This window comes from Rhineura floridana, chromosome 4 (genome assembly GCF_030035675.1).
Source record: "Rhineura floridana isolate rRhiFlo1 chromosome 4, rRhiFlo1.hap2, whole genome shotgun sequence".
NCBI lineage: Eukaryota > Metazoa > Chordata > Lepidosauria > Squamata > Rhineuridae > Rhineura > Rhineura floridana.
In genome coordinates this window covers 125,521,920-125,548,942 of record NC_084483.1, presented here as the reverse complement: position 1 = coordinate 125,548,942, position 27,023 = coordinate 125,521,920, and the positions used below count along the sequence as shown (strand labels likewise).

At 43.1% G+C, this 27,023-nt stretch overlaps 1 protein-coding gene across 2 annotated transcripts in view; it reads right to left on the bottom strand.

Annotated features, from left to right (window-relative positions):
- PACRG (parkin coregulated) overlaps window positions 1-27,023 on the bottom strand; it is a 444,517-nt gene that overhangs the window by 200,890 nt on the left and 216,604 nt on the right. For both annotated transcript variants that reach the window (XM_061624338.1, XM_061624339.1), the window contains exon 3: window positions 6,298-6,469. In XM_061624338.1, coding sequence (XP_061480322.1) covers window positions 6,298-6,469 — 172 coding nt within the window. The remainder of the gene's footprint in view (window positions 1-6,297; window positions 6,470-27,023) is intronic.

Sequence of the window (27,023 nt, the reverse complement as noted above, 5' to 3'; positions counted from 1 at the left end):
GTTGGTTGCATGGCAGTTTGTTTCTTGCCCAATAGTGGTAAAAGAGAATTCACATATTTGAAAGTGTGGCTGCAGTGGTTGTTCCCAAGCTGCTGCCTGTGAAGGTAGACCAAACCATGCGTGTTTTCTATCTGTCAATTATTACTCACTGGAATTGGGTTGGCTGTCCAAGTGAGTTTATAGCAGCCCACAGGGTGGACAGAAAGGGTAGAGAACCTTCTTACTCTTACTCATTTCTCACATCTCTTTCTGAAGTGAAGGGCAAATCTGTAAAGACGTTTGGAGCAGCCACATTAAAAGATAAGGGTAGGGCATTCCAGGCAGGGGGTTGCCAACCCTGCTTGGATATGGATGTCTTTGCAGAGGATCCCTAGTCAAGCTTTACCAACAGCACAATCCAAACTATATCTACTCAGAAGTAAGTCTTGTTGAGTTCTATGGGGTTTAGTCCCTTAGTAAGTGTGTTTAGAATTGCAGCCTTCAGGGGCATCCATCTTTACTCCCAAATGCTCGCATCTAACATCTGCACAACACTAGGCTCCTTTCTTCCTACAGCGGCCTTCTGGTGACTGGCCTGGCCTGAAGGCACTTAAACCCTTCTTGCTGAAAGCAAGTAGGCTAGATTAAATGTTCCCTACCCAGGCTCCATCTTTTAGCTAAGATTTCTAGCTTAATTTCCAATCAGAGTTTTTTTTTAACTGTATGCTCCAAGCAACTGTGATTGATGCTTAATGTATCATGCTTAATGACATCACTTGGGCCTGCCCCATGACATCACTCAGGCCCGCCCTGTGACATCACTTGGGCCTGCCCCCATGACATCACTCGGGCCTGCCCCTAAAATCTCAGGGTTTGGGATGCTTCTGACCTGGCAACCCTAATCTAGTGATCAGGAACTATAGACCCTGAAGCTGGCAGGCAGGATCCCACTGAACCAGATGCCACAGCACTGGGGCCCATAGAACCAGAGCCAGGATAATCATTAATGCATCCCCTGAGCTCAATAAACCAAGTGCCTCCCGCACAACGTCACCAGCCCAACAGTGCAGGGAATGCACCAGGTGGGAGGCCATGGAAGGCAGGAGAAGTACCCATCTTCAGCCTAGAGGTAGCTCATTAAGGTGACTCGAATTCTCCAAAAGGAAGTGGAGTCCAGAAGAAGTGGACTGAAGGCAGAGGCTCCAAAGGCCTCAGTTCACTTTCAATCTTTGTTGGAGCAAATTGCTCACCAGGAGGTCTCCTTGGTGCTATGACAACCAATTTGCCTTGCTCTGTGAGCCCATCTGTGGCACCAGAACAATTCTGATCTCCTGCACAGACACAGACCTTTCCAAATGACAAAAAGATCCCATTTTTTTCAGGCACAATTGGGGGAGGAGGAGTTTGGTCACTGAGCAGTGAAGGCACCCATCCAGTAGTTCTTGCACACAACCACATTCCACATAGGACTAACGAGCTTAATATTAGGATGCACAAGCTAGGAAAAATATTATACGTGCTGAGGAAATGCAGTACTATTGCAAAAACAACAACAACACTGTGGAGGAAAGATATTGGGACACTCACAAACATACCACAACTGTGCATTTAATCAGTGCAGACGTTGTCCAAACCAACAGGTAATATGGGCAGTATAATTCCAGGCTAATCAATAAACCCCCTCAAAGGAGAACACAACCCCCCATACATACACATCTTAGAGTCCAGGGGTAAAAGGTCTGACATGTGGAGGCAATTGTGTGTTTCTCCCTACCACCCCCCTTGGTTTCCCTATAGTAGCTCCTTTTTCCTCCCTCCATACAAATGAATGGAGCAAAATGTCTACTGGGATTGCAGTCTATTACAATCCCATAATAATAATAATAATAATAATAATAATAATAATAATAATAATAATAATAATAATAATTATGTGTCGCCTATCTGGCCAGTGGCCACTCTAGGCGACGTACAACTCAGTTACAATAAAATACATCATAATAATACAATACAAACGGTAAAAATTATAAAACAATGACAGTTCAGAGTAATAGGCAATTAGTCATAGAGATTAACCCTCCCCGGAAGTCCCGAAGGCCTGTCTGAAAAGCCAGGTCTTCAAGGCCTGGCAGAATACATTCAGGGAAGGGGCATGCCGGAGATCATACGGGGAGTTCCAGAGAGTGGGGGCTGCCACTGAGAATGCCCTCTCTCTAGTCCCCACCAACCTAGCTGTTTTAGTTGGCGGGACTGAGAGAAGGCCCTGTGTGGCTGATCTTGTCGGGCGGCATAATTGGTGGCGTTGGAGGCGCTCCATCAGATAAGCTGGGCCGAGACCGTGTAGGGATTTAAAGGTTAATACCAACACCTTGAATTGGGCCCGGAAAACAACTGGAAGCCAGTGCAGATCGAACAGCACTGGAGTGATGTGCTCCCGGCGACGACAATTTGTAAGTAGTCGAGCCGCAGCATTTTGTATAAGTTGTAGTTTCCGGACCGTTTTCAAGGGTAGCCCCATGTAGAGCGCATTACAGTAATCCAAACGAGAGGTGACCAGGGCATGTACCACCAATGGGAGCTGATGAACAGGAAGGTAGGGTTGCAGTCTACGTATGAGGTGTAATTGATACCAAGCTGCCCGGCTCACTGCCGAGATCTGAGCCTCCATGGACAGCTTGGAATCCAGAACAACCCCAAGGCTGCAGACCTGGTCCTTTAGGGGCAGTTTCACCCCATCGAACATCAAGTCAATATCTCCCAACCTTCCCTTGTCCCCCACGAGTAGCACCTCAGTCTTATCGGGATTCAGTTTCAACCTGTTCCTTCCCATCCATCCACTCACAGATTCCAGGCACTTGGACATGGTCTCCACAGCCAACTCTGGTGAGGATTTAAACGAGAGATAGAGCTGAGTGTCATCCGCATATTGGTGACACTGCAGCCCAAATCTCCTAATGATTGTCCCCAGCGGCTTCATATAGATATTAAATAGCATGGGAGAGAGGATAGAGCCCTGTGGCACACCACAATTGAGAGGCCAAGGGTCTGAAACCTCTTCCCCTAATGCTACTTGTTGATGCCTATCGGAGAGAAAGGAGCGGAACCACTGCAGTACAGTGCCTCCTATTCCCAATCCCTCCAGGCGATGTAGAAGGATACTGTGGTCAACAGTATCAAAAGCCGCTGAGAGATCGAGGAGGACAAGAAAGGAGAATTCTCCCCTATCTAATGCCCTCCTCATATCATCCACCAGAGCGACCAAGGCTGTTTCAGTTCCATGTCCAGTCCTGAAACCCGATTGGTATGGATCTAAATAATCCGTTTCATCCAAGTGTGCCGACAGCTGATTAGCCACCACTCGCTCAATGACCTTGCCCAAGAAAGGTAAATTGGGCGAAAGTTGTTCAAAACTTGGGGATCCAAGGAGGGCTTCTTTAAGATGGGCTTTACAACTGCCTCCTTGAGGGCTAATGGCATTACACCCTCCTCCAGGGATGCATTAACCACCGTCTTAATCCCCTCGCCCAATTTCTCTTTGCAGCTCACAAGGAGCCACGACGGGCAAGGATCATTTAGACATGTGGTAGGCTTCACAGTTGAGAGCACCTTGTCCACATCCTCAGAAGGGAGAGGCCGAAACCAATCCCATTTGACCGGCTCCATTTAGCTTAATGGAGGCAGGGGAAAGGGGCTCCAAATGGCGGGGGGGAAGCCTTGAAGGGAATGGCAAAATTATTATTTTTTCATCTAGAGTAATAAAGTAGGTGGCCCTTACTGCATGATGTAACTTTCATCTGGAAAGGCTCAAAGACACAGATGCCTTGATTTCAAGAAATCCCCTGATCAATCTAGATTCTTGATTTAAACAGTTAAGATAAAGCAGAATCTCCACCTCCCCAGACAGTACATTTACAAACTGTTAACATTTGCACTCTGTAATCTATATATTTTAACCTTTCTTGATATATCAGTCCCTCCAGGCCATCAATACTCCCACCCACCCCTCATTTCTTCCCTGCTCTTATGGTGTTTTCATGTGTTCTAAAAACACTTTTACAAGGCATTTCGAAAGGCTAGATACTGAATGGAGTCTTACAAATTGAGAGACAATTACATGAAGCCTAAAACACATTTGGGTGTAGTTTAATTGTCTTATTAAGTTCTAAACTGCAAGAAATGAATTAATTCTTTGTTATCAGTTTCTTGTTTATCTTCGTTCCATAACTACACTCTCAACCACCCTCACTCAAACAACCTTCCAAAGGGAATCAGCTGTTTTACAGCTATTTAAGAATGGTTCAGATTCTTTCCCGAGAGGGGTAAAGCTTTTTGTTCTATCTGTCTTCCCAGACTGCCCTTGGTGGAAACAAAGCCAAATTATTGATTCTTATGTGTGAGGTTAGGAAGGCACAAGCAGAAGGATGAAGGCTCCCTACTTTCAGCCTAAGTAAGAGGAGAGCAAGAGAGAGGGCAAGACAAAAATACTCAGATGGTCCGCAGCTTCTAGGTAGGTCATGTACAAGAAGAATATTTACTGTTTGTAACATTTGTACATTTGGCTTTCACTTTGGAAACTGTTAGTATTTGTGGATATAGGGAGTTTCTTAAGCCAAAAGAGAAGAATATTTGATATGGCAAGATGGATTTCCAAAGGAGTGTTTTTAATAGTAGCACGTTGGCGGATTCTTCGGATGAGATCAAAATGCATATTGGATAAGGTTCACAAACATTTCAGGGCAGCAATCGTGCATGTGGTGGAGTGGAGCTGCCCTGATCCTGACATTGCTGCAGCTTACCTGGACAGGGCTAGGCTGGGACAGCACTGAAGTCATGGCCATGTAGCCCTGATCTCACTGCTGCTTCTCCCCAGCCCTGTTCAGGTGAGCAGTAGTAACACCAGTGTCTGGAGGGCTCTGCCATGCCACATGTGCCTTACAGTTCTCAAGTGCCACGTTTCAACACTAGGAATGGAAGGATCTGTCAGTTTCAGTTCTCTCAGTTTCTCATTGTTCCAATCTGAAATTTGGTTCTTGACATTTCTGCACCAATTTTGAAATAAAAATAGTCATGAAAATTCTTCAGCATTTTAGTGTGAATTTCTCCTAATAAACACATTTTCTATACAGTTTTGACTAATGTACACATTTTTGCAAGCTAATCCTCCTAATATAATGCATTTCACTAATATATTCCCCTAATATATTCATTTTTGTAAACACTGTTTGGTTGGAGAACCACATCAGAAAATATGGATAAGTGCAGATTTTGAAGGATGGCCGGATGGCCGTGTTTTGGTTCTCAGATTGTTTTGGAAAGTGCGAATTTGATAATTTTGGCTTTCAATGCAAACCAAATCACATTTCCCTCCTGTCCCTATTCAACACTTATACTTCCTGGTTTAATTTGGGCCCCATCTGCACTATTTATTTAAGGCAATATGATACAACTTGAAACAGCCACAGCTTCCCACAAAGAATCCTGGGAACTGTGATTTGTTAAGGGTGCTGAGAGTTGTTGGGAGACTCCTTTTCCCATCACAGAGCTACAATTCTTAGAGCTCCCTGGGAAGAGGAATTGATTCTTAAACCACTTGTAGCTCTGTGAGGGGAATAGGGGCCTCCTAACTCTCCCACCCCATTAGGTCCAAACTGGAAAAGCATGATTACCAGGATCAGAACAAGCCAGGATCTTAAACCCTGGCTTCTTTTGATCCTGACAATCATAGTTTCAGGGTTCAAGTGTAATGGGAAGGTATGGTTAATTAACCCAGAAACTGCTGAATTGTAGTCTTCCATCAAGAGAAGAGGAAAGAGGTGATGTAAGGATAAACCACATGAGATAAAGGCTTATGCATATCTCAGTTTAATAAACCAAGATATATGCATCCAAACTAGGCCATTATCATGCTGATGTAAAATGAGATTAACAATAAAAATGACAAAAAGTGCTTACAAGTAGCAAAAAAAATGAAGTTGAGATCATTAAAACTATTTTGCTACTTTTTTCACTTTTATTTTCTGAGTGATTTCCATGAGACATTTTGATGTGGGCAAAAAGGAAAATTAAAAGGGAAATCTCGTTTCTTATTTACCAAGAGTAACATTAGGGAACGTCAATTCAGACACCACAATTCTATTGGATAAGGATAGTAAAAGTGTAATTGAAGGTAATTCTGGTCTTCTATCTCACAATTGATTCAGATTTGCCATCATTGGCTTGAAATACAAAGCCTGTCATGTTTTGCTGCTTAACTAGCAACTTCTCAAAAAGCTAGAATATATAACTTCCATGTTAGCTTTCTCCCACATGCGTACTTACTTTTTATTGGAATAATGAGCTGAGGAATGACAGGAAGGATCTTGTTTCCTCCATGCTCCAGCATGTCATGAATGCCTTGCCGAGCAAAAAACTCATAGGGAAATTGCATTTCACATAGACCATCGAAAAACAGTGGCAGATAGTGATGATAATCCAGTTTCTCAATCTCCACCTGAAAATGCACAGAGAAGAAGAAGAAAAAATCTAAATTAAGCACATATGATGTCCAGATGACCTAAAAGACTCATGGCAATGTTTATTGAGCAATTCAACATTTTGTGTCCATTAGGATATGACAGAATGCAAAATGTAGTGTTTGCATGATGATGGCTTCCTCAATTCTTGCCCACTAGAATCAAGGCAATGATATTTAGACATTTATTTTTGACATTTGTGTTTCTAAATAGTATTTGATATGATGGATCCAGAGAACAAGGCACTGAATCAGTATGGAGATATCCTTCTAATGAGGTATAAAGCTGAGTCTAACAAGCAAGTGACTCATCAAATGCAAGGCCGACACAAACACAAGGTCAAACTAATTATAATATATCCAAGCAAAAATATTCATGACATTCCCATAACAACAGAAGATTTAATCGAACATAGTTACTATTATAACTCTTATAGTACACATCTGAATGGGTCCACTTTGATCTTATATCGCCTCAGGAAAGTTATCAGACAAGAAATGTTTAGAAAATGTAATAACTGGAATAAATACAGAGTTTTAGATTGAAACCATAACCCCATTTACCTGGGAGCAAGCCCCACTGAATTCAATTGGATTTACTTCTAAATAGACATGGTTAGGATTGCGCTGTTAGGCATTAAGCAGCTGTGGTTAGGATGCATTTTCTATACAGTGTTCTGCAGCATAAAAACCAGACTTGGGTATAGTGGTTAGACCAAGTCCAGTCGTTCATTTTCAATGGATAAATGCAAAGAATGAGAATAAACTTTTACAGTAGGGCCCTGCTTATACGGCGGGTTAGGGACCAGGCCCCCGCTGTAAAGCAGAAATCGCCGTAAAGCAGAACCCATTGACTTTAATGGGTCGCATCGCGCAAAAATGATGCGAAAATGCCGCAAAATGCCACAAAATGGCAAAATCGGCTTTAAAACAGGGAATTTCCCCTGATTGAAAGCCGCTGCATCAGCGGAATGCCGGAAAGCAGAACTCCAAAAGCAGGGCCCTACTGTATTGAACTTTATGTGGGGCTGCCCTTGTATCTGGTCTCGAAGCTGCAACTAGTGCAGAATGCAGCGGCCAGACTGCTTATAGGAGATTACTGGCAACATGTTATCCTGCTGCTGAAACAGCTGCACTGGTTACCAGTTTGCCACCAGGCCATGTTCAGGGTACTTGTGTTAATTTACAAAGTTCTAAACAAGTTCGCCCAACGTAACCTAAGGACTGCCTGACTCCCTATGTTCCATCTCAGTCACTGAGATCTTCTGATGGAGCACATTTTGTGGTTCCCCATGCCCCTGAGGTTCGGTTGGCCTGCACCAGAGACTGAGCCTTTAGTGTGGAAGGCCCTGCCCTGTGGTACTCCCTGCCAACAGAGGTTCGGTAGGAACCATCCCTCATTTCTTTCAGGTGTCTTTTAAAACCCAAACTTTTTAGACAAGTCTTTTAATATGACTCCCTATAGTATTATTTATGCTTTTATTATTGTTTTAATGATATTGTTTTTGTTTTTTAATTTTTTATGCCTTTATATATTGTAAGCTGCCTCGATGTACTCTATGAAAAGTGTGGCCTATATTTTAATAATAACTGGATGAATAAACTTTCCTGATGTTTTAATTACTACATAAGCTTTTCTATGATTTTTTTTTTAAAAAAACCCTTTCCCCCCAGCATGATACAGAACACATTTTAAGAACTTTGACATCTGAGAATGCTCCCTCTAGATTCATCTCACACAACGTTGAAGTCAAGTTTAATTTTTGTCTCAATGTGGCCAGAATAGCACATGGGGTGGCTTTTTTCTTTTCTGTCTTTCCTGCTGCAGAATTCCCCCTCCCCAATGACATCAGTGGAATGGAAATTAACTACATTAGCTCCAGAGCTGGTGGAATTCTTGCCCTTTGGGGAAGGGGTTCCAGGGAAACAAGGAATTTTTTTGATAATGAGTATCCAAGGCTTCCCCTTATGTGCCCCTGACATGCTCCTCCCTCCATGACAGAAAACCACCAATGGTACATCTATGATGCAAGCTTTCCATGAACATACTGGGGGCTCCTCCAGGGGTATATGTGCCATTCCAGCAGCAGAGATTCCATCATCTCTGCCAGCTGTGGCAGTTATGCACATTCCAAAGGCCCCTCAGCTGCCTATTAACCTGCAGCTACAGCCTTTAAATAATTTTTCTTAATAAACTGGGCTAAACTACCTTAGTTTGTCATGAGAAATTGTCAGCCTTGGATAAATTTTTTGAGATGTTTGAGAGTTGTGTTTCCAAGATACAGCTGTCTCTAAATTTGCTGTGACTGGCAACTGGTACCACTTAGAAAAGGGTTTAAATAATATTGGATTTCTTGAAGAATCTGCTGGGCGGGTGTGAAGCCAACTGTTCTTGCAATGTTTAATATCCTCCCACAACATGCAATCCAGAAATATTTTAGCATTAAATTCCACAGTGTGAAACCTTTTCTGTGTGTACTATTTGCTTTGAAAAGTGACCATTATGCAAATATGCCCAGATAAATAGGATTTTTTTTGTTTACACCCACAACTGCTTCTGCATTTTTCAGATCCTTCCCACAAAAGTATTCCGAATCAAAACTAAAAGTCCTTGGCTGCATTTAGCTATATTTGCTGAGACATTGCTAACATCTGTCCGTGTATTTCCCCCCCCCAGAGAAATCACAAAAGTTACTTTAAACTATACATTAACACCAACTGTGTATGCCATGAAATCAAACAGTAAGTAGAGGATCAGCAATTGTCCTTTCTTCAATTTTTCTTGTAACAGATCAGGGCTGTAATCACTCCCTCTCTTTCTGATTCCGGTCTTCCTGTGCTTGCAGAGATTTAGGCAAAATGGTACCACCCACACACAATAGGGAGGTATCAGCAGACTTAGGGTAACACTGATGTTTCCAGATGCCCCCCAAAACATTTATTTATTTATTATTAGATTTATATCCTGCCCTTCCTCCCAGTTTATATAGATTTAAAATAAAAAATTAAGGTGGGGGATAGCTCCAGAACATCACCATAATGGTTCTATGGTATGGAATGTTGTGTGATTGAGGGAATGTATGGGGGGGGGACTGACAACCAGGAAGAGGAGGAATGGCAGGTGTGTTCAGTCCACCCACCCATCCCCAAAAATAGAGGGTGAAGGAAAGCCAGAATAGCTCAACAGGGACTGAGCATGCTCAGTGGGCATGGAATGCAGAATGGCCTGAAGAAAAACAAAAGAAAAGCAGAAGAGAGTAGGAATGGAATGGCTGCAACTCTGAACAGAAGCACTCTGTGCTACAACATTTTGTTGCAGGTCTGACTTGTAATATTATTATTGTTCCAACAGAAAAGGAATGATTTTTCTTCATGTTTATATCAATAATAAAACCTTACATATGTCACAAAGTACAGCAACTGTCCAGATCTATTGCACTCTGTCTAGTAATCACTGCACTTTGTTTAAGTAAAATGACACACAGACACTGAGGTTTCCTACTGTGTATACCAGATTTGAAATACAAGGGCATTTAACACTGCCTAGAGTGACTTCTGTGTCATATTGTGCACACTTGATCAAGCAGCTGCTAAAAAAAAGACCTGGATTAATAAAATACACAAATTAACTTGTACTAACTGAGGTACCAGATGATCTTGATTTAAGAATAACTGTCCTCAACCTTGCATTTTCTGAAGCTCAGTACCATGCAGGAAATGAAACTCACTATTACTTCCTTATGAGTTGCTCAGGAGGACTGAAGCAGACTCAAACATGCTGTTTCCCTGTCTTTACTCATATATTACTCAGGCTTAAAATTATGCTGGGGAAATGTGGCCATACTGTGCAGCAATTCCAGACAGGAGTATCAAAGAAGTCCCTCACCAACTCAAAAAGAGGGTATTTTTTTGCCATTGCCTGGTACTATTCATTGCTCAGAGATACAAAAAATGTGGTAGCATCTTACAGACTAATATGGTTTGTTTTATTATGCTCTTTTAATTTGCGTAGCCCAGTTGAACTTTGTCAAGGCTCTGCTAGGTAATCCATACAAAGAGCAGCTCACATGTTTCAAGATGTAGATGGGGAGTTGCACAATAGGAGAGTTTTAGTCTATGTTTTTTATATGTAGAGATTTTGTGGGGGAGCATTCAGACATGCAAACACTCCTGACTCAACATTTGCAGGCTGAGGTGGGACAATCTAGTAACAGCATTGCCATGTGATCTGCTGTTTGTGAAGAATGAGCCAAACAAAACACTCTTTAGCAGGGCTGGCACCAGGCGTGACTGGGCCCTTGGGCACCAGCCTGCCCCGGGCCCGTGACAGGTACAAGCAACACCCCTTCCCAGGGCCTTAATAGGCCCAGTCACCCCACCTACCTCTCGCGTCAATGCACATACCACACCTACTGCATGCACACAGCTGCCATCAATTAAGATGGCAGGCATGCACTCATAACACATGGGCAGGTGCACACTGATGCTCTAACACAACAGAGGTGGGCCGAGCGGTCTTATTGAAGCCCGCACTGCCTGTATCAGGTGTGTGTGTGCCTGAGAGCTTGTGTTCTGCGATCTGTGGCAGTGTTGGCTTGCATGACCCTCAGGGCTATAAGGGCCCTCAGGCAGAGCCCAACCTGGCTGGCCGCTGGCACTGAGCTTGCTCTCTAGCCTTTCATACTACTGAATATTGTTGGCAACATGATGTGAAATGGAAAAGCTCCCCAGATCCATGCAGCAAACTACTGCATTGTCCACAAGTTGCCATGGCATGTTTGTGTGCGTTGAGCCTGACTCTGATGAAGACAAAGATCAGAGAAAACAAGAAGCAGCAGCAGGGAGCCAGCAGCTCCAACCAGCTGGGTGTAAATAAAATATGACAAACCTCTCATATGTCGCAGTAGGCCTCTTTATGAGGCAGTGAGCAAATCAGGAAACATCTTGCGCCAGCCAATCACAAAGATCTTCTCAATCTCTGTAAGTGATTTGTGATGTCATTGAAAAGCCCCACTGTAGAGCCAGGGCTCCTCTAATCCTCTTGCCAGTTCACCACAAGCGAAGAGGTGAAAAGGGGAAGAGACAAGAGAAACTCAACCTACTTCTTTTCTTCTCTGAAGCCCTGCATGAGGTGAAACCACACCCTTCTTCCTCCACCTAATTCTTCTGTGTGTGCTGATGGACTTGGGTCAAGTTTCATTTGTGTGGGGCTTTTGCAGAAGACACAAATCTCTTCTGTTGCTTTTGCTTTCTGCAAAACTAGCACAAAGAGAATAAAAATATCTTCTCCAACCTGCTGTTCTCTGAAACATGCAGAGTACATCGGGAGTGGAGGAGCTGACCATGAATCATGACTTTGTCTAGTAAGCCACACCAAAAGTTATGGATCCCTTTTCTGTAAAGTCATTCTTCTAGGAAGCTGCCATTGCTGCTGGAGGAGGAAAAGGTGCAGTGGTAATAAAAGGTGCAATAGCCAGAATAGGGGGGGAGGGGCTACCATGCTTGTTGATGGTGGAAGAATGCACCATACAAATACTTAAAAGCAGTGGATAAGTGGAGCCTAAAGTATCAATTATGTCTCCACTGAACAATCCTTAGAACATAACCCCAAGACTGGATTACTGCAGTGTGTTCTATGTGGGGATATCCTTGGACATCGTCTAAAAGCTCCAGCTGATACAGAATACAGCAGTTAAACTACTGATGGGGGCAGAGAGCTAACAGCATGTGACACCTCTGCTGGAACATCTGCACTGGCTGCTTATATGCTGTCGGGCCAGGTTCAAGGCTCTTGTGTTGATATACAAAGCTCTGAACAACTTGGGTCCTGAAAGCCTTAAGGACTGCCTGAGTACTTATACCAGCCTTTCCCAACCAGTGTGCCTCCAGATGTTGTTGGACCACAACTCCCATCTTTCCTGACCATTGGCTATGCTGGCTGAAGTTGATGGGAGTTGTGGTCCAACAACATCTGGAGGCACACTGGTTGGGAAAGGCTGCCTTATACACCAGCTGAAGAACTGAGACCTTAAAGAGGAGTGCTGTTAGTTCTTACAGGGGCTTGACTGGCTTCAATTAGAACTTGAGTATTTCGTTTCACTGGTCCCATGCTGTGGCAGGCATCCTTGTTTTTGACTTTCAGCCATCCCTTGAAGACTTTTTTATGCCAATAGGCCTTTACAGCTGTTTAATTAGCCAGTCACTTTAATGATTATTTGTATTGTTTTTAATGGTATTTTATGTTTTACTATTTATTTATTTTTTATTTTTTGTTTGACTTCTATCCCGCCCTTCCTCCCAGCAGGTGCCCAGTGCGCCAAACAGAAACGCTAAAAACACTTTAAAACATCATAAAAACAGACCTTAAAATACATTAAAACAAAACGTTAAAAACATTTTTTAAAAAAGCTTTAAAAACATCTTTTAAAAAAGGGTTAAAAACATATTATTAAAAAAAAATATTAACAAGCAATTCTAACACAGACACAGACTGGGATAGGTCTCAACTTAAAAGGCTTGTTGAAAGAGAAAAGTCTTCAAAAGGTGCCGAAAAGATAGCAGAGATGGCGCCTGCCTAATATTCAAGGGGAGGGAATTCCACAGGGTAGGTGCCGCCACACTAAAAGTCTGTTTCCTATATTGTGCAGAACGAACCTCCTGATTGTGCAGAACGAACCTCCTGATAAGATGGTATCTGCAGGAGGCCCTCACCTGCAGAGAGCAGTGATCAACTGGGTATATAAAGAGTAAGACGGTCTTTCAGGTATCCTGGTCCCAAGCTATATAGGGCTTTGTACACCAAACCTAGAACCTTGAACTGTTGTACACCACTCTGGTATTTTATGATATGGCAGTATAAAAATGTACTGCCTTCAAGTTGATTCCGACTTATGGCGACCCTATGAATAGGGTTTTCATGAGGCTGAGAGGCAGTGACTGGCCCAAGGTCACCCAGTGAGCTTCATGGCTATGTGGGGATTCGAACCCTGGTCTCCCAGGTCGTAGTCCAACACCTTAACCACTATACCACACTGGGTCTCACCAAGATGGAACTGTGAGCGATGCTCTCAGATTCCATCTTCCCAAAAGGGGTGTGTGTCAAGAATAGCTAACTTTGGTCAAGCTAAAATGGTTCAACTGGAGGGAATTCTGAGAGCTTTGTGGATCCCTGGGACACTCTGCTGGGGAAGTCCAAGGCTCAGTGCCAGACAGGCAATTTGCAAAAGTCAAAAGATGCAACTGAACCTTATCTGTTATCTTTTATCTGCTTCCTGAGATAAAAGTCAGGAAGAGTGGATATTGCAGATCAGGACCCCTGGGTGGGACTGTCTAGCCCCCCTTATCTTTAAAGAAGGGGCACCTAGGATGGCTAATTGGCCTCCCTCCCTGTTGCCAGCAAAACTCCATAAAAATGAAGGGTGATCCTTCAGTTAGTTGTTCCTGCTTCCATTTCCTATTTCCAACTTCTTGGCCTGCCTGCCTGCAGCTACGCTGTTGGGGAACCAAGCGTTGCTGAAGTGAGTATGGAGAGTTTGTAGGTTTTGTTATTTTCTATTGTCTGGTTGAATCTCTCACTTTTGATATGCCTATGTATCTCTTGTAGCCCTACTGAGGGCAATTAGCTTTTAAGGAAACAAATGCTGCTCTCTTTTTGTATGTACTTTTCTTTTCTTTTAAATAAACTACACTTTTATTAATGGTGTGTATTGCTTTGGACTAACAATTCTAAATTCAGCCTTTGATCGCTGGATGCTACTGACTACTGTTGATTAGAGTGGATTAATGCCCTAGAGCAGAGGATGTAAGTTACATGTAACAATAGGTCTGCTCTAAGATCGCAGTTAGCACTCTGAGGTCCCATTCCTCAGAGTAGGGAGCTAAGAAAAGGGGTGGTGGCAGTTTCTACCGTAAACCTAATCCTGAAAGAGGGAGAGTTTGCCAGGGAAGCAGCAACCCAAAGGGATTGGGACTGTTCTCAGAAGCAAAGAACCCCCTTGGGGTGCTGAGGACAAGGACCCCAGGGGGGCAATCTTTGATATAGGAACACTTTTATAAGTAACAAATAAATAAATGAGTCCTAATGGATCAGACCAATGACCCATCTAGCCTAGCATTCAGTAGCATCCACAGCATCCACAGTACCAACCAGATGCATATGGGAAGCCCACACAGAGTGCACGAGCACAACAGCAGTATTCCCACTTGGAATTCCCAGAAACTGCCATTCAGAGACATCCTACCTCTGGTACTGGAGCTAATATATAACCATCATGATTTCCCACTTCCTCCACTGCCTTCCAGCTATGTCTACCAGTAAGCATACTGCTCCCAACACCATTCAGCAGCTGCAACAACTCTGCTTTCCCCCAACCTCAGTCATTGTTAATGGTAAGACCAGATTATCAGATGTGTGAGAGAATGGAAGACGCCAACTAAGTTCCTTTATGGAATCACATAAAACATTACAGTTCAGTGAATAATTTGCTGACTACAGCACAGACTATGATTGCCCAATACTGAAAAAATAAAAGTGGTTTGCTGAGAGCACTAGTTGAGAAAAGTTAGGGAAACACTTATAATAGTTAAATTACCCGACTTGCAAAGGTTACAGGAGAATAGGCCACAAAGACTTATAGAATACTGGAAACCTTTTGTCAGGGCTCAGCCCTGTACAGACCTGAATCCTGTGGTCTCCTTAGAGGAACAGAGGAAACAGGACCCTTCCCTCCATCCCGAAGACCCATGTAGTGCCGGGAAACCCAAGGAACTTTTAGATCCAGACATTTCAATTACAGGACCAGATGCTTCCACACCAGCTCCCTGGGTTCCTGGCTGACACTCAGACCCCACCCTCCTCACCCCCAGGGCCACAGAAACAGAGGAGATGGCAAGGCAGGCAGAAGCTTCAGGGCTGCTGGTGAAGTGCCCGGTTAGCAGCACGTCACTACCTGGGAGGAGGGAAAGCTCATGTAAGCACCTCCTGGATCAGGGCCTGGCAGAGAGAAAGCATTCAGCTCCTATGAAAGCTCCCAATCTGATCTTTGCTGAAGCAGCATCTCCTTTGGAGCTCCAAGCTCCAGTGCATAACCTTCCTGGAAGAGGGAAACAGACACCTTCTGTGTGATACTGGCACAGGGTGAAAAGATATAAAAAAGTTCCACAAGAAATATTGGATACTGACTAAGACCATACATATGGAGATAGCTGTACAATTTTTTATTTATTCTCTTTTGGCTCTAGCTATTTACTTTCTCTGTTTATACACACTGGAATATTGGTTTTAAAAAATATTTGTGCAAATTTATGTAAATTTCATTTGTTGTGATTTTGTATAAACATAAATTTTAAAAATTATTATAAAGTTAACTCCAGTACAACATTTTGTATCCCCAGGGTGGCTCTCCAGAATCATTATTCCAAGTACATACATGCGAATGTTTTTCACTGGAATGGGTCATTCAAGCAACTTCCTAGTCGATGATTTCTTGGATCGTTGTCAGTAATGGAACTGTCTCCAATCCAATTGCATGAATGAGCCATTTGTTTTTACATGAGTGCACTCATGGGAATCACTCCAGGATTCAAATGCTACATCGAACTTAGCTTTTTATCTTGGTTTAATAGGGAAAAATGTATTATTTCTCCTCAACACCCCAATTTTTTAAAAAACAACAACCACAAACATTTCTACTCAGTAAATACTGGAACAGAAAATGAAAGCCCGTTTTGTGCTGGATATATGAATGATACTGTATAATGTCGCAGTACGCAGAAAATATGCAAAGAGAGCTCTTAGAGCTAAGGCCCACAAAGGCATGGCCACTGGTTTCATAAACAAGTTATAGCGGTGCGTATAACTTAAGCAATTTTTTTTTAAAAAAATTATTTGCTCTCTTGACAGAGACCCTAATATCCTTGTATCTAAAAGTATGACTTGTATCTTTTGCTATTCATATGTGGATGTTCATAAACATTATATATGCCATTGCCTATTTTTTTAAAATAAAAACTCACAGTAAGAAAAAAAGTCACTCTTTCCCACTACTTTCCATTTCTTTTTCAGAATCTCCCTAAAGATCCCCTGAGGATTTCCTTAAAAGCTAGCAATAAAGCATGATTTATGTGCAAGAGGGAGACTGGCAGACTCTTGTTAAGCAACAACCCAAAAGAAGGCCATGGTCACTGAAGATCTATAGATAACACAATTTATGGCAGATGAAGGAGGATCTAAAATTCTTTATTGGCTGTCAGAATCTGAACAAAGGCAGATTCTGGAAGTGCCAGCCAGTCACCTCCACCTATAAATCTCAGAACAAACAATTAACAGGCCAGTCGTATGGGTCCACAATACCAACCAACCTAATGAAATTATGATCCACTGCTCACCCAGCACCAAATACAAAATAGATAATGTTTGGTCTGCCAGGAAAGGGGAGGCAGAAGCCAGCCTGCCCATACCAAACAGCAACACCCTAACCACACATCTATTGATGCAGTCAGAAGAGATACACAGAGACTTCTGCAGACTTCTAGGAAAGACTACAAAGCTCATTACATGCCCTTTCACCTCCTCCAGCCTCATGCTTAGAAGTCAGGGCTCCCAGTCATATAACCCAGTACTAAAGAAGCCTAATGCAGAGCCCTAACCTAATGGAACTGCACATACAAGAGTTTTTCAAGTTTAACCCCAGGCTACAGACTCCCAAGAGAAAAGTTAGCTAAAAGCCTCACACACGTATTTGAGATGGAGCAGCATGATAGCTAGAGTGATGGGCTCAAGGGCAATCCTATCCAGCAAGTAATACTTGGAGATGAGAACACTTAGTTAATCACTGTCCAACTTGCTTCTTAAAAGTACTGAAAAGCCATATTTTTAATTTTTGAAATCTTTCTGATTTTCACCAACCAAGTGTAGGAAAAATAACAAGCAGACAGATATCTGTGAAGAGAGCACAAGTCACTGCCACCAGCATAACATATGAAAGAGGAACTGACTGAAAAGCAGTAGGATATTTCCTGTTATTTTAAATAAAATTAATGCCTTTCTTATGGATCCTTATGATTTGCACTGTTATTTTGGTTGGAGAGCAATCCTACCCCTTGCAAAGCTGCTGGCTGGAGGAGGAGGGAGCAGGGCCAATTCTAAAGGGCAGCTAGGTGGGGCACTGGCTGAGGGCCCCTGGGACTACAGGGGCCCCTGGGGGCCCCTGCGCTCCTTTTCCACAATCCACCGCAGGATTGCTGCTGCGGATAGAAGGGCAGGAGCTTCAGAGCCGCCTGCCATTCCCCCACTTCACCTACCTTTCTCTCTGCTATCTTTTGCAGCGGCTCGCACTGCATGCGCAGGTTTGCCATCAATCAAGATGGTGGCCTAGGTTTAAGAACATAAGAACATAAGATATGTTTGAGATATGAAATTGAGGAAGCATCCAAACTAGGAAATGTGGTAGTAATGGGTGACTTCAACTACCCGGACATAGACTGGCCGCATATGTGTTCCAGTCATGACAAAGAAGCAAAATTTCAAGATATTCTAAATGACTATGCCCTAGACCAGTTGGTCATGGAACCGACCAGAGGGATGGTAACCCTGGACTTAATCCTCAGTGGGGACCGGGACCTGGTGCGAGATGTAAGTGTTGTCGAACCGATTGGGAGCAGTGACCACAGTGCTATTAAATTAAACATACATGTAAATGGCCAATTGCCAAGAAAATCCAACACAGTCACATTTGACTTCAAAAGAGGAAACTTCACAAAAATGAGGGGATTGGTAAAAAGAAAGCTGAAACACAAAGTCCAGAGGGTCACATCACTCGAAAATGCTTGGAAGTTGTTTAAAAACACTATATTAGAAGCTCAACTGGAGTGCATACCGCAGATCAGAAAAGGCACCACCAGAGCCTAGAAGATGCCAGCATGGTTAACGAGCAAAGTCAAGGAAGCTCTTAGAGGCAAAAAGTCTTCCTTCAGAAAATGGAAGTGTTGTCCGAATGAAGAAAATAAAAAAGAACACAAACTCTGGCAAAAGAAATGCAAGAAGACAATAAGGGATGCCCAAAAATAATTTGAGGAGCACATTGCTAAGAACATAAAAACCAACAACAAAAAATTCTATAAATACATTCAAAGCAGAAGACCATCTAGGGAGGCGATTGGACCCTTGGATGATAAGGGAGTCAAAGGTGTACTAAAGAATGATAAGGAGATTGCAGAGAAGCTAAATGAATTTTTTGCATCTGTCTTCACAGTGGAAGATATAGGGCAGATCCCTGAACCTGAACTAACATTTGCAGGAAGGGATTCTGAGGAACTGAGACAAATAGTGGTAACGAGAGAGGAAGTTCTAGGCTTAATGGACAATATAAAAACTGACAAATCACCGGGGCTGGATGGCATCCACCCGAGAGTTCTCAAAGAACTCAAATGTGAAATTGCTGATCTGCTAACTAAAATATGTAACTTGTCCCTCGGGTCCTCCTCCATGCCTGAGGACTGGAAAGTGGCAAATGTAACACCAATCTTCAAAAAGGGATCCAGAGGGGATCCTGAAAATTACAGGCCAGTTAGCTTAACTTCTGTCCCTGGAAAACTGGTAGAAAGTATTATTAAAGCTAGATTAACTAAGCACATAGAAGAACAAGCCTTGCTGAAGCACAGCCAGCATGGTTTCTGCAAGGGAAAGTCCTGTCTCAGTAACCTATTAGAATTCTTTGAGAATATAGATAGAGGTGATCCAAGCATATAGATAGAGGTGATCCAGTGGACACAGTGTACTTAGACTTTCAAAAAGCGTTTGACAAGTTACCTCACCAAAGACTTCTGAGGAAGCTTAGCAGTCATGGAATAAGAGGAGAGGTCCTCTCGTGGATAAGGAATTGGTTAAGAAGCAAGCAGAGAGTAGGAATAAATGGACAGTTCTCCCAACGGAGGGCTGTAGAAAGTGGAGTCCCTCAAGGATCGGTATTGGGACCTGTACTTTTCAACTTGTTCATTAATGACCTAGAATTAGGAGTGAGCAGTGAAGTGGCCAAGTTTGCTGACAATACTAAATTGTTTAGGGTTGTTAAAACAAAAAGGGATTGTGAAGAGCTCCAAATAGACGTCTCCAAACTGAGTGAATGAACAGAAAAATGGCAAATGCAATTTAATATAAACAAGTGTAAAATTATGCATATTGGAGCAAAAAATCTGAATTTCACATATACACTCATGGGGTCTGAACTGGCGGTGACCGACCAGGAGAGAGACCTCGGGGTTGTAGTGGACAGCACTATGAAAATGTTGACCCAGTGTGCAGCAGCTGTGAAAAAGGCAAATTCCATGCTAGGGATAATTAGGAAAGGTATTGAAAATAAAACAGCCGATATCATAATGCCGTTGTATAAATCTATGGTGCGGCTGCATTTGGAATACTGTGTACAGTTCTGGACGCCTCATCTCAAAAAAGATATTATAGAGTTGGAAAAGGTTCAGAAGAGGGCAACCAGAATGATCAAGGGGATGGAGCGACTCCCTTACGAGGACAGGTTGCAGCATTTGGGGCTTTTTAGTTTAGAGAAAAGGCAGGTCAGAGGAGGCATGATAGAGGTGTATAAAATTATGCATGGCATTGAGAAAGTGGATAGAGAAAAGTTTTTCTCCCTCTCTCATAATACTAGAACTCGTGGACATTCAAAGAAGCTGAATGTTGGAAGATTCAGGATAGACAAAAGGAAGTACTTCTTTACTCAGCACATAGTTAAACTATGGAATTTGCTCCCACAAGATGCAGTAATGGCCACCAGCTTGGATGGCTTTAAAAGAAGATTAGACAAATTCATGGAGGACAGGGCTATCAATGGCTACTAGCCATGATGGCTGTGCTCTGCCACCCTAGTCAGAGGCAGCATGCTTCTGAAAACCAGTTGCCGGAAGCCTCAGGAGGGGAGAGTGTTCTTGCACTCGGGTTCTGTTTGCGGGCTTCCCCCAGGCACTTGGTTGGCCACTGTGAGAACAGGATGCTGGACTAGATGGGCCACCGGCCTGCTCTTCTTATGTTTCCCTAAGGGGCTGAAGTCTCTGCTGCTATGTTGATTGATGGCAGCAATGCGCAAGTGTAGCATGCATGCATGCCATCAACCAAGATGGCGGCAGAGGCTTCAGCCCCTTAGGGAAACCTCGGCCGCCATCTTGATTGATGGCAAACCTGTGCATGCAGGCATGCAGCCGAAAAAACAGCAAAGAGAAAGGTAAGTAGAGCGGGGGAATGTGGGGTGGCTTGGGATGTCCCACCCTGTGATCTGCAATACCAATCCTGCTGCAAATCGCAGAAGGGGAGTTCAGGGGCCCGGGACAGGCTGGTGCCCAAGGGCCCCAGCATGCCTGGAGGGAGGTTAAGATCAAGCACAGCCACTCTCCATTGAAGAGAACTGCTAATGGGGGACTCCACTATGACAGAGAATACAGGTTTGTGCTTTGAAAGTTTAGGGGTGGGGTGCAGCTCGGCCATTTCTAGGTGAGTTGCCCAATCTAGGTCCCTCTGCTGTGCAGCCAGGAGCTCGCACAAAACAAACAAACAAACCGCTCCCCCACCTTCCACCCCAACCAGCAGAAGTCAACAAGACTTCAATGTGGTGGTGGCTCTGCTGCTTCTGTTGTCTCCTGGAAAGGGTAAGGATTGCTTTGCCCTTCTTCTTTTTGCCAAGACAGATTCAGCAAAGGGAGAATATCAGATCATTCATAAAGTATGTCATGCATCAAGGTTTACGGAGGGGGTGGCAAAATTATGCCAGGAAAGGGAAGGCTATTAAAAATATTGAACAAGAATTAGATCTATATTTGACTTCAGTGATCCCTACCAGGGCCGACCCCAGACATGCCAGGATCCTTGGGCACAAGCCTGCCCCAGGCCCCTGTGCTCCCCTTCCATGATTCGTGGCAGGATCGCTGCCGCGTATCGCACCCCCCACCATTCCCTTGCTTAACCTACCTTTCTCAGCTGTTCTGCGGTTGCACACACAGCAGTGCCTTAACAAAGGGGTGAAGCCTCTGCTGCCATCTTGGCTCATGGCAAAGATGCGCACATAAAGCACCCATGCGTGCCATCACCCAAGATGGCGGCAGAGGCTTCAGCCCCTTAGGGAAACCTCAGTCACCATCTTTGTTAAGGGCACTGCTGCGTGCACAACCACAGAACAAGGTAGGTTAAGCAAGGGAGTGGAGGAGCCCTGAAGTTCTCGCCGTGCGATCCGCGGCAGCGATCCTGCCATGAATCGCGGAAGGGGAGCAGAGGGGCCCCTCAGGGGCCCCTGTAGCCCCAGGGGGCCTCAGCCAGTGCCCCACCTGGCCACCCTTTGGAACCGGCCCTGATCCTTAGTATGTTTCACAGTTTGATGTTCAACCATGAATTATTACCAGGCTGCAGGAACCTGAGGCTATGATAACTACGTTCTACCTCCTCTATCAGAGGTCTCTGAATACCAGTTGCTGGGAATCACAAGTGGGAAGAGTGTACTTAGGACCTGCTTGCAGGCTTTCCATATGGTTTGGTTGGCCACTGTGAGAACAGGATGCTATAGCAGGTGGGCCTTTGGCCTGATCCAGCAGAGGTTTTCATATGTTATTATGCCACTACCTTGCTGAAGCCAAGCAAACCTGGGTCTGGCCAGTGCCTGAATGGGAGACATCTTGGGAACCATGTGTACAGTATGCTGCCATGGATGGGATATAAATGTAATAATATTAAATAGTAAATAAAACCAATCACACCTACCATATGATACCATTTTTTGGTCCACCATTTTGCAAACCTAGAATGTTATGAATGCTAATTATAATGTTAATGCTCAAAGGTCTTATTTTCCCCACTTCATTATGGTTATTAAAAGAGAAACCAAGTTAGTTAGTCCAGCAAAATTTGTTCTTTATAAAAAAAATGCTTGTTTTCAGCTGTAACTCCATTTTCCTCCAGATTTGTTATTAATATTTGTTCTAGTGTCTTTCCAAGTATAGGAGTCAAGGTAGCAGATCTGTGTTCCACCAAATCTTCCTGTGTCCTCTATACTTAGGCTGTGTACACACTAACTCACCTGCAGCAGATAAATGTAGTTTTTCTCAGTCTGGAATTGTTCATGATTGTCCTCAACATGCGGTTTTCAATCTAGATTAATTCTACATCCTGCTGTCCACAAGGGTGGGTGTGGTTACTTGATAGTGTTTGAAAACCTTGCCTTTGATTAGGCTACCCATGCCTTTTCCTTCCTGTATATGCCCCAGGTGAATGAAGAAAGAAGTGGCAACTGTGATCTTGTTATATGCTCACCCACAACATCACTGAGCAGGTATAGATACACCCCCTATTGCCAGGACAGCCTACATCTGTTTTCACCTGTTTTCAAATGGACACACTGCAGGGTAATGCAGACGCAATCTGCAATGAGCTTTTATTTTCAGAATGAAACTAGTTTCTCAAGAAGTGCTTTTCAGAGGTAAAAAATATTCAATAGATCTAGATTGTGTGTGGACTACATAGAAAAAACAAGTACTCAAACTCCATTGATTCTAGAAAAAAATGTTGTGTGTATATTTAGTTTTGTGGGATGGTGTCAGTATTCTGTGAATTCTCCACTATTACGAGTTGTGAGATTTTTTAAGCTAACAGCTTCAGGATCATGAGGTGAATGATTTAAGGTCCTGTTTACACAATGTCTTCCAGACTGCTCAAATATTCTATGACATGTTCCTCCCTAGTACTTCCTGACAAAGAAACATTGTTTTGGAGTATATCTGAGCAGACAGAGTGAACATTTGTATTATATTCTTAAAATTGTCATTTATTTTAGAACAGAATTGGAACCTGGGCAGCGATAAATCAGACTTTCCCCCTCCCCTCCTCCCTTTAACAGCTGGTAATGGGGAATTTTCAAAGTGTTATACAGCCACGACAGTGGCTGTATATACATTTAAATGGAATAGATGTTAAATGAGCAATGGGCGATCCCCTCCCCCCAGCAGAAGAAGCAGTCCTGTTCTACACAGTGTCATGGTTGGATGGTGAAAACACAGATGTACAAATCAGATAAAAATATCCTATTGCCTGAAGCCGTGTATTAATTCAGATGGCCTTCTTAGATTGATTTAATGTCGTAAACCAGTGTACTATTTAATTCCTCTTCCCTCTTTCATCCCTCCAGGGCTAAAACTTGTTTTAACATCAACTATGGAGCAAATAAATTAGAAGCTATTTCAGATGGTGTAGCTTTTACATGTTAGTTTATTGCTTACAAAGTCCATGTGCCTGTCGTTTTAAATACTTACAGATTTATTCCTATCCATTCAAAGAGTAAGAAATCCATCCCAATTGTGGGGTACTGCTACCTAAGAATAGGTTATTTGGGCTCTGTCTCAACTTAAGAGACATATTAAATTGTATGGGTTGGATTCAGAACTGGGCTTCTCCCATTCAAGGAGGGGACTGAGATCCAGCAAAGGCTCCCACTGGAGGAAGGGAGAAGGCAATTTTTGAAATTCCTCTTTCCCTGTTAACCCCACAGTGCCACATTCCTTGTTGTACCTCCTCACCCTCCAGAGCACCTTTTCGAGATCCTAGGAGCTTAAGAGGAAATAGGAATCAGAAGAAATCACCTTTCCCCTTTCCTCCAGTGGGAGGATCCCATGAGCCATTTTTTGCTCACAGGACATCAGGGTCCAACCCATTATATTTAAATGTATTAACATTTTCAAGTGAACAGTAGTTCTTCTAAGGGTATTTTGCTTTTCAGTTTTGACAAATGTCTTGTTAGCAACCATGATAATATGCATGAGTTTGATCTAGCCTCCTCCAAAATGTAAAGCTAGAGAGAGAGAGAGAGAACATGAATAAATCAAAGGCTACTGTGAATCACTTTCCTAAAAGCTCAGTCCAGTGCTCAGCAAATAAATGTACATGTAGAAAAAGGATCAAGGACTGGTGTGTTGCTAGGCACAGTTTGTAGCGTTATCCCAGCACTGGCAGTGACCGCTGCCAAAGATGCTCTGACAGTGCAGTAGAGGTAGTGTATGTGAATTCTACTGCACCTACTCTAATTGCCTACTCTCAAGATGCAGAACAGAAGCTGTATGTGGCCCCATCATACTGTTGAAATGTGGGTGGAGAAGTGATATTGCAGAGATGGGTCAGAGGCTGCAAAATACTATTTAGAGGTAGCGGGGGAGGATCTACATGTGGTTTTGCCTCAGGGGCACCCATATCACTAGCCAAATTCCTGGCTCTACAAAATACTGTTGTGCACCTCCCCCAATCTCCAAGCGGTGAGATTTTGGGGGATCCCTGCGCTCCTCCGGGGTTTGATTTCCTTTGGGGAAGAAGGTCAGCGGAGAGTGTGGTGTCTTTATGAAATATGGTTTATTTATCTACACACATTCCAACCTGAGCTCAAGGATGGAGGGGTTCAATGCATCAGCAGTCTAATATCCAGCTTTTCCATCAGCTGCAGAGCGGTTTTTTCCCCCATCCTGCCTGGCCTGCCCGCTCATCAGCTGTGAATTTTAGGCGGGAGGTTTGAATCTCCTGCCTGCTCTTGGGCTGTGTGTCTGAGTGGCTTCCCAGGCAGGATGGGGGGAAAACCGCTCTGCAGCCAAAGAGCGGGAGATTCAAACCTCCAGCCCAGGCAAGTGCTGTCTCTGTAAACCCACTGCATGCTGCATGATTTTCGGCGGGAGTTTCTGGTTTTGGGGGGTCCCCTCCGGGTCTCCAGCTAACTTACCTTAATCTCCGGACTCTCAGCTTCAATTAAAAAAAAAACACTAAGTTTCTAGGTCGTCTGGTTCCCAAGATATACACCAAAATGTCAGCCCCCCCGGGACTGTTTAATCTGTTTTTTAACCAATCTGTATAGCAGCTTTTAGCCAGAGCTTGGAAAAGTTATTTTAAACTACAGCTCCCATCAGCCTCAGCCAGCATGGCCACTGGATTGGGCTAATGGGAGTTATAGTTCCAAAAAATAACTTTTCCAAGCTCTGGTAATCCCGCCCTTTCAGGATTGTAGCCAATAAGGGGAGCCAGGCTTGTGATTTGTTGACCCAGGCAGTGCTTAGGCTTCATTACAACATCAAAATTGGTTGTTTTGAGGTCTTCAGTTTGAGTAAGTAAGAATATAGTAATATATATAATACCTTACCCCCTCCCAATTATTTTTGTGAAAGTTGGGTACGCCGGTAAAATCAATGTTTCAAAAGGGGTACACGCATGTTGAAAGTTTGGGAAACACTGCTCTAGACAAAACTCAAAACTACAAGCCTCTGCTGGGCTCCAAGAAGGAGCCAGCTTTCCCATCAATATTACAGGAGGCACCCCAAATGCCATGGTGCAGAGAGCCAGTCTCTCTGCCTACCTCCAGTTACCAGCCTTTCTCTAGACACTTCTAAAAACACTCAAAGCACAAACTTCTGCTAGCAGCCAGGAAAGGGGAGGGATGCTCTCTTGAAGAGTTTCAATGACAAAAGGGTCTTCCTGGCCCATTCACCGTTGCTGGGCAACTGATAGGCCCATTATCTTACCTGGCCAATCTATTTGGTTAACAAAGGAGAGACTCATCTGGCCAGCAGAGTGAGTTTCTGTCCCCAAGGCATAGGATTCCAAATCAAAGGTTGGAAGGGGACCCACAGGAATAATCCATCCCAACCCCCATGCTCATAACACTACATTGTTATACAGACAATTAATGAGTCCCATGTGCTATGCATGTCAAAGGCACAAACTCCTCCCTCCTTGCCTGCACAGACTAATTAACACAACACACCCCAAACAAACTCAAAATGACAATTGCTTGTCTTGTGTCGATAGCACCTTCTTATTCTGAGGCACAAATCAGAAAATAATCATAGCAAATTCTTTCAAAATGCAGAATTATTGCCTTGGAGCAGCTGAAAGTTGGTAATATTGTTAATTTATACTGCACTTCACAGACTTTTATGAAATAGTTTCAGAATGATTCTACAGGTGAAATCTGTGTTATTCCATTCTATCCTGTGGAACTATTTCAGAAGAGTTTTAAGCATTGGGAAATTAAATATACTACTTATTTGAAAGGAATAGAAATCCCATTTCTAAATATTGTTTCTGAAACCTGCCCTATTTGGAACTTGTAAAAGATCCTGAAATATATTTACTATGTAGTACATAAACTTCTCACAACATAAATTCAATTATAAAAACATAGATTTATTATCATCATCATCATCATCATTAAAGACTTGTTATCCAACGGTCTCCAAGCAACTTACAACACATTTAAAAGCAAAAGCCTAAATACATTATACAATTAACAAATTTATACAATTCATACAAACCCACACACATATACAAAAACAAAAACCCCACAACAGCCAAAGGAAGCTTTGGCAGCTCACTAACAACAAATTAGATTTTAGATTTAATTATTCACATGAGCCTTTCTTCTTCAAAAGCAAGGTAGACAACAATCAAAAAAACACATATACACACAATACAAACAGAACAATTTAAATCATAATTGAAACAAAGGTTAACAGC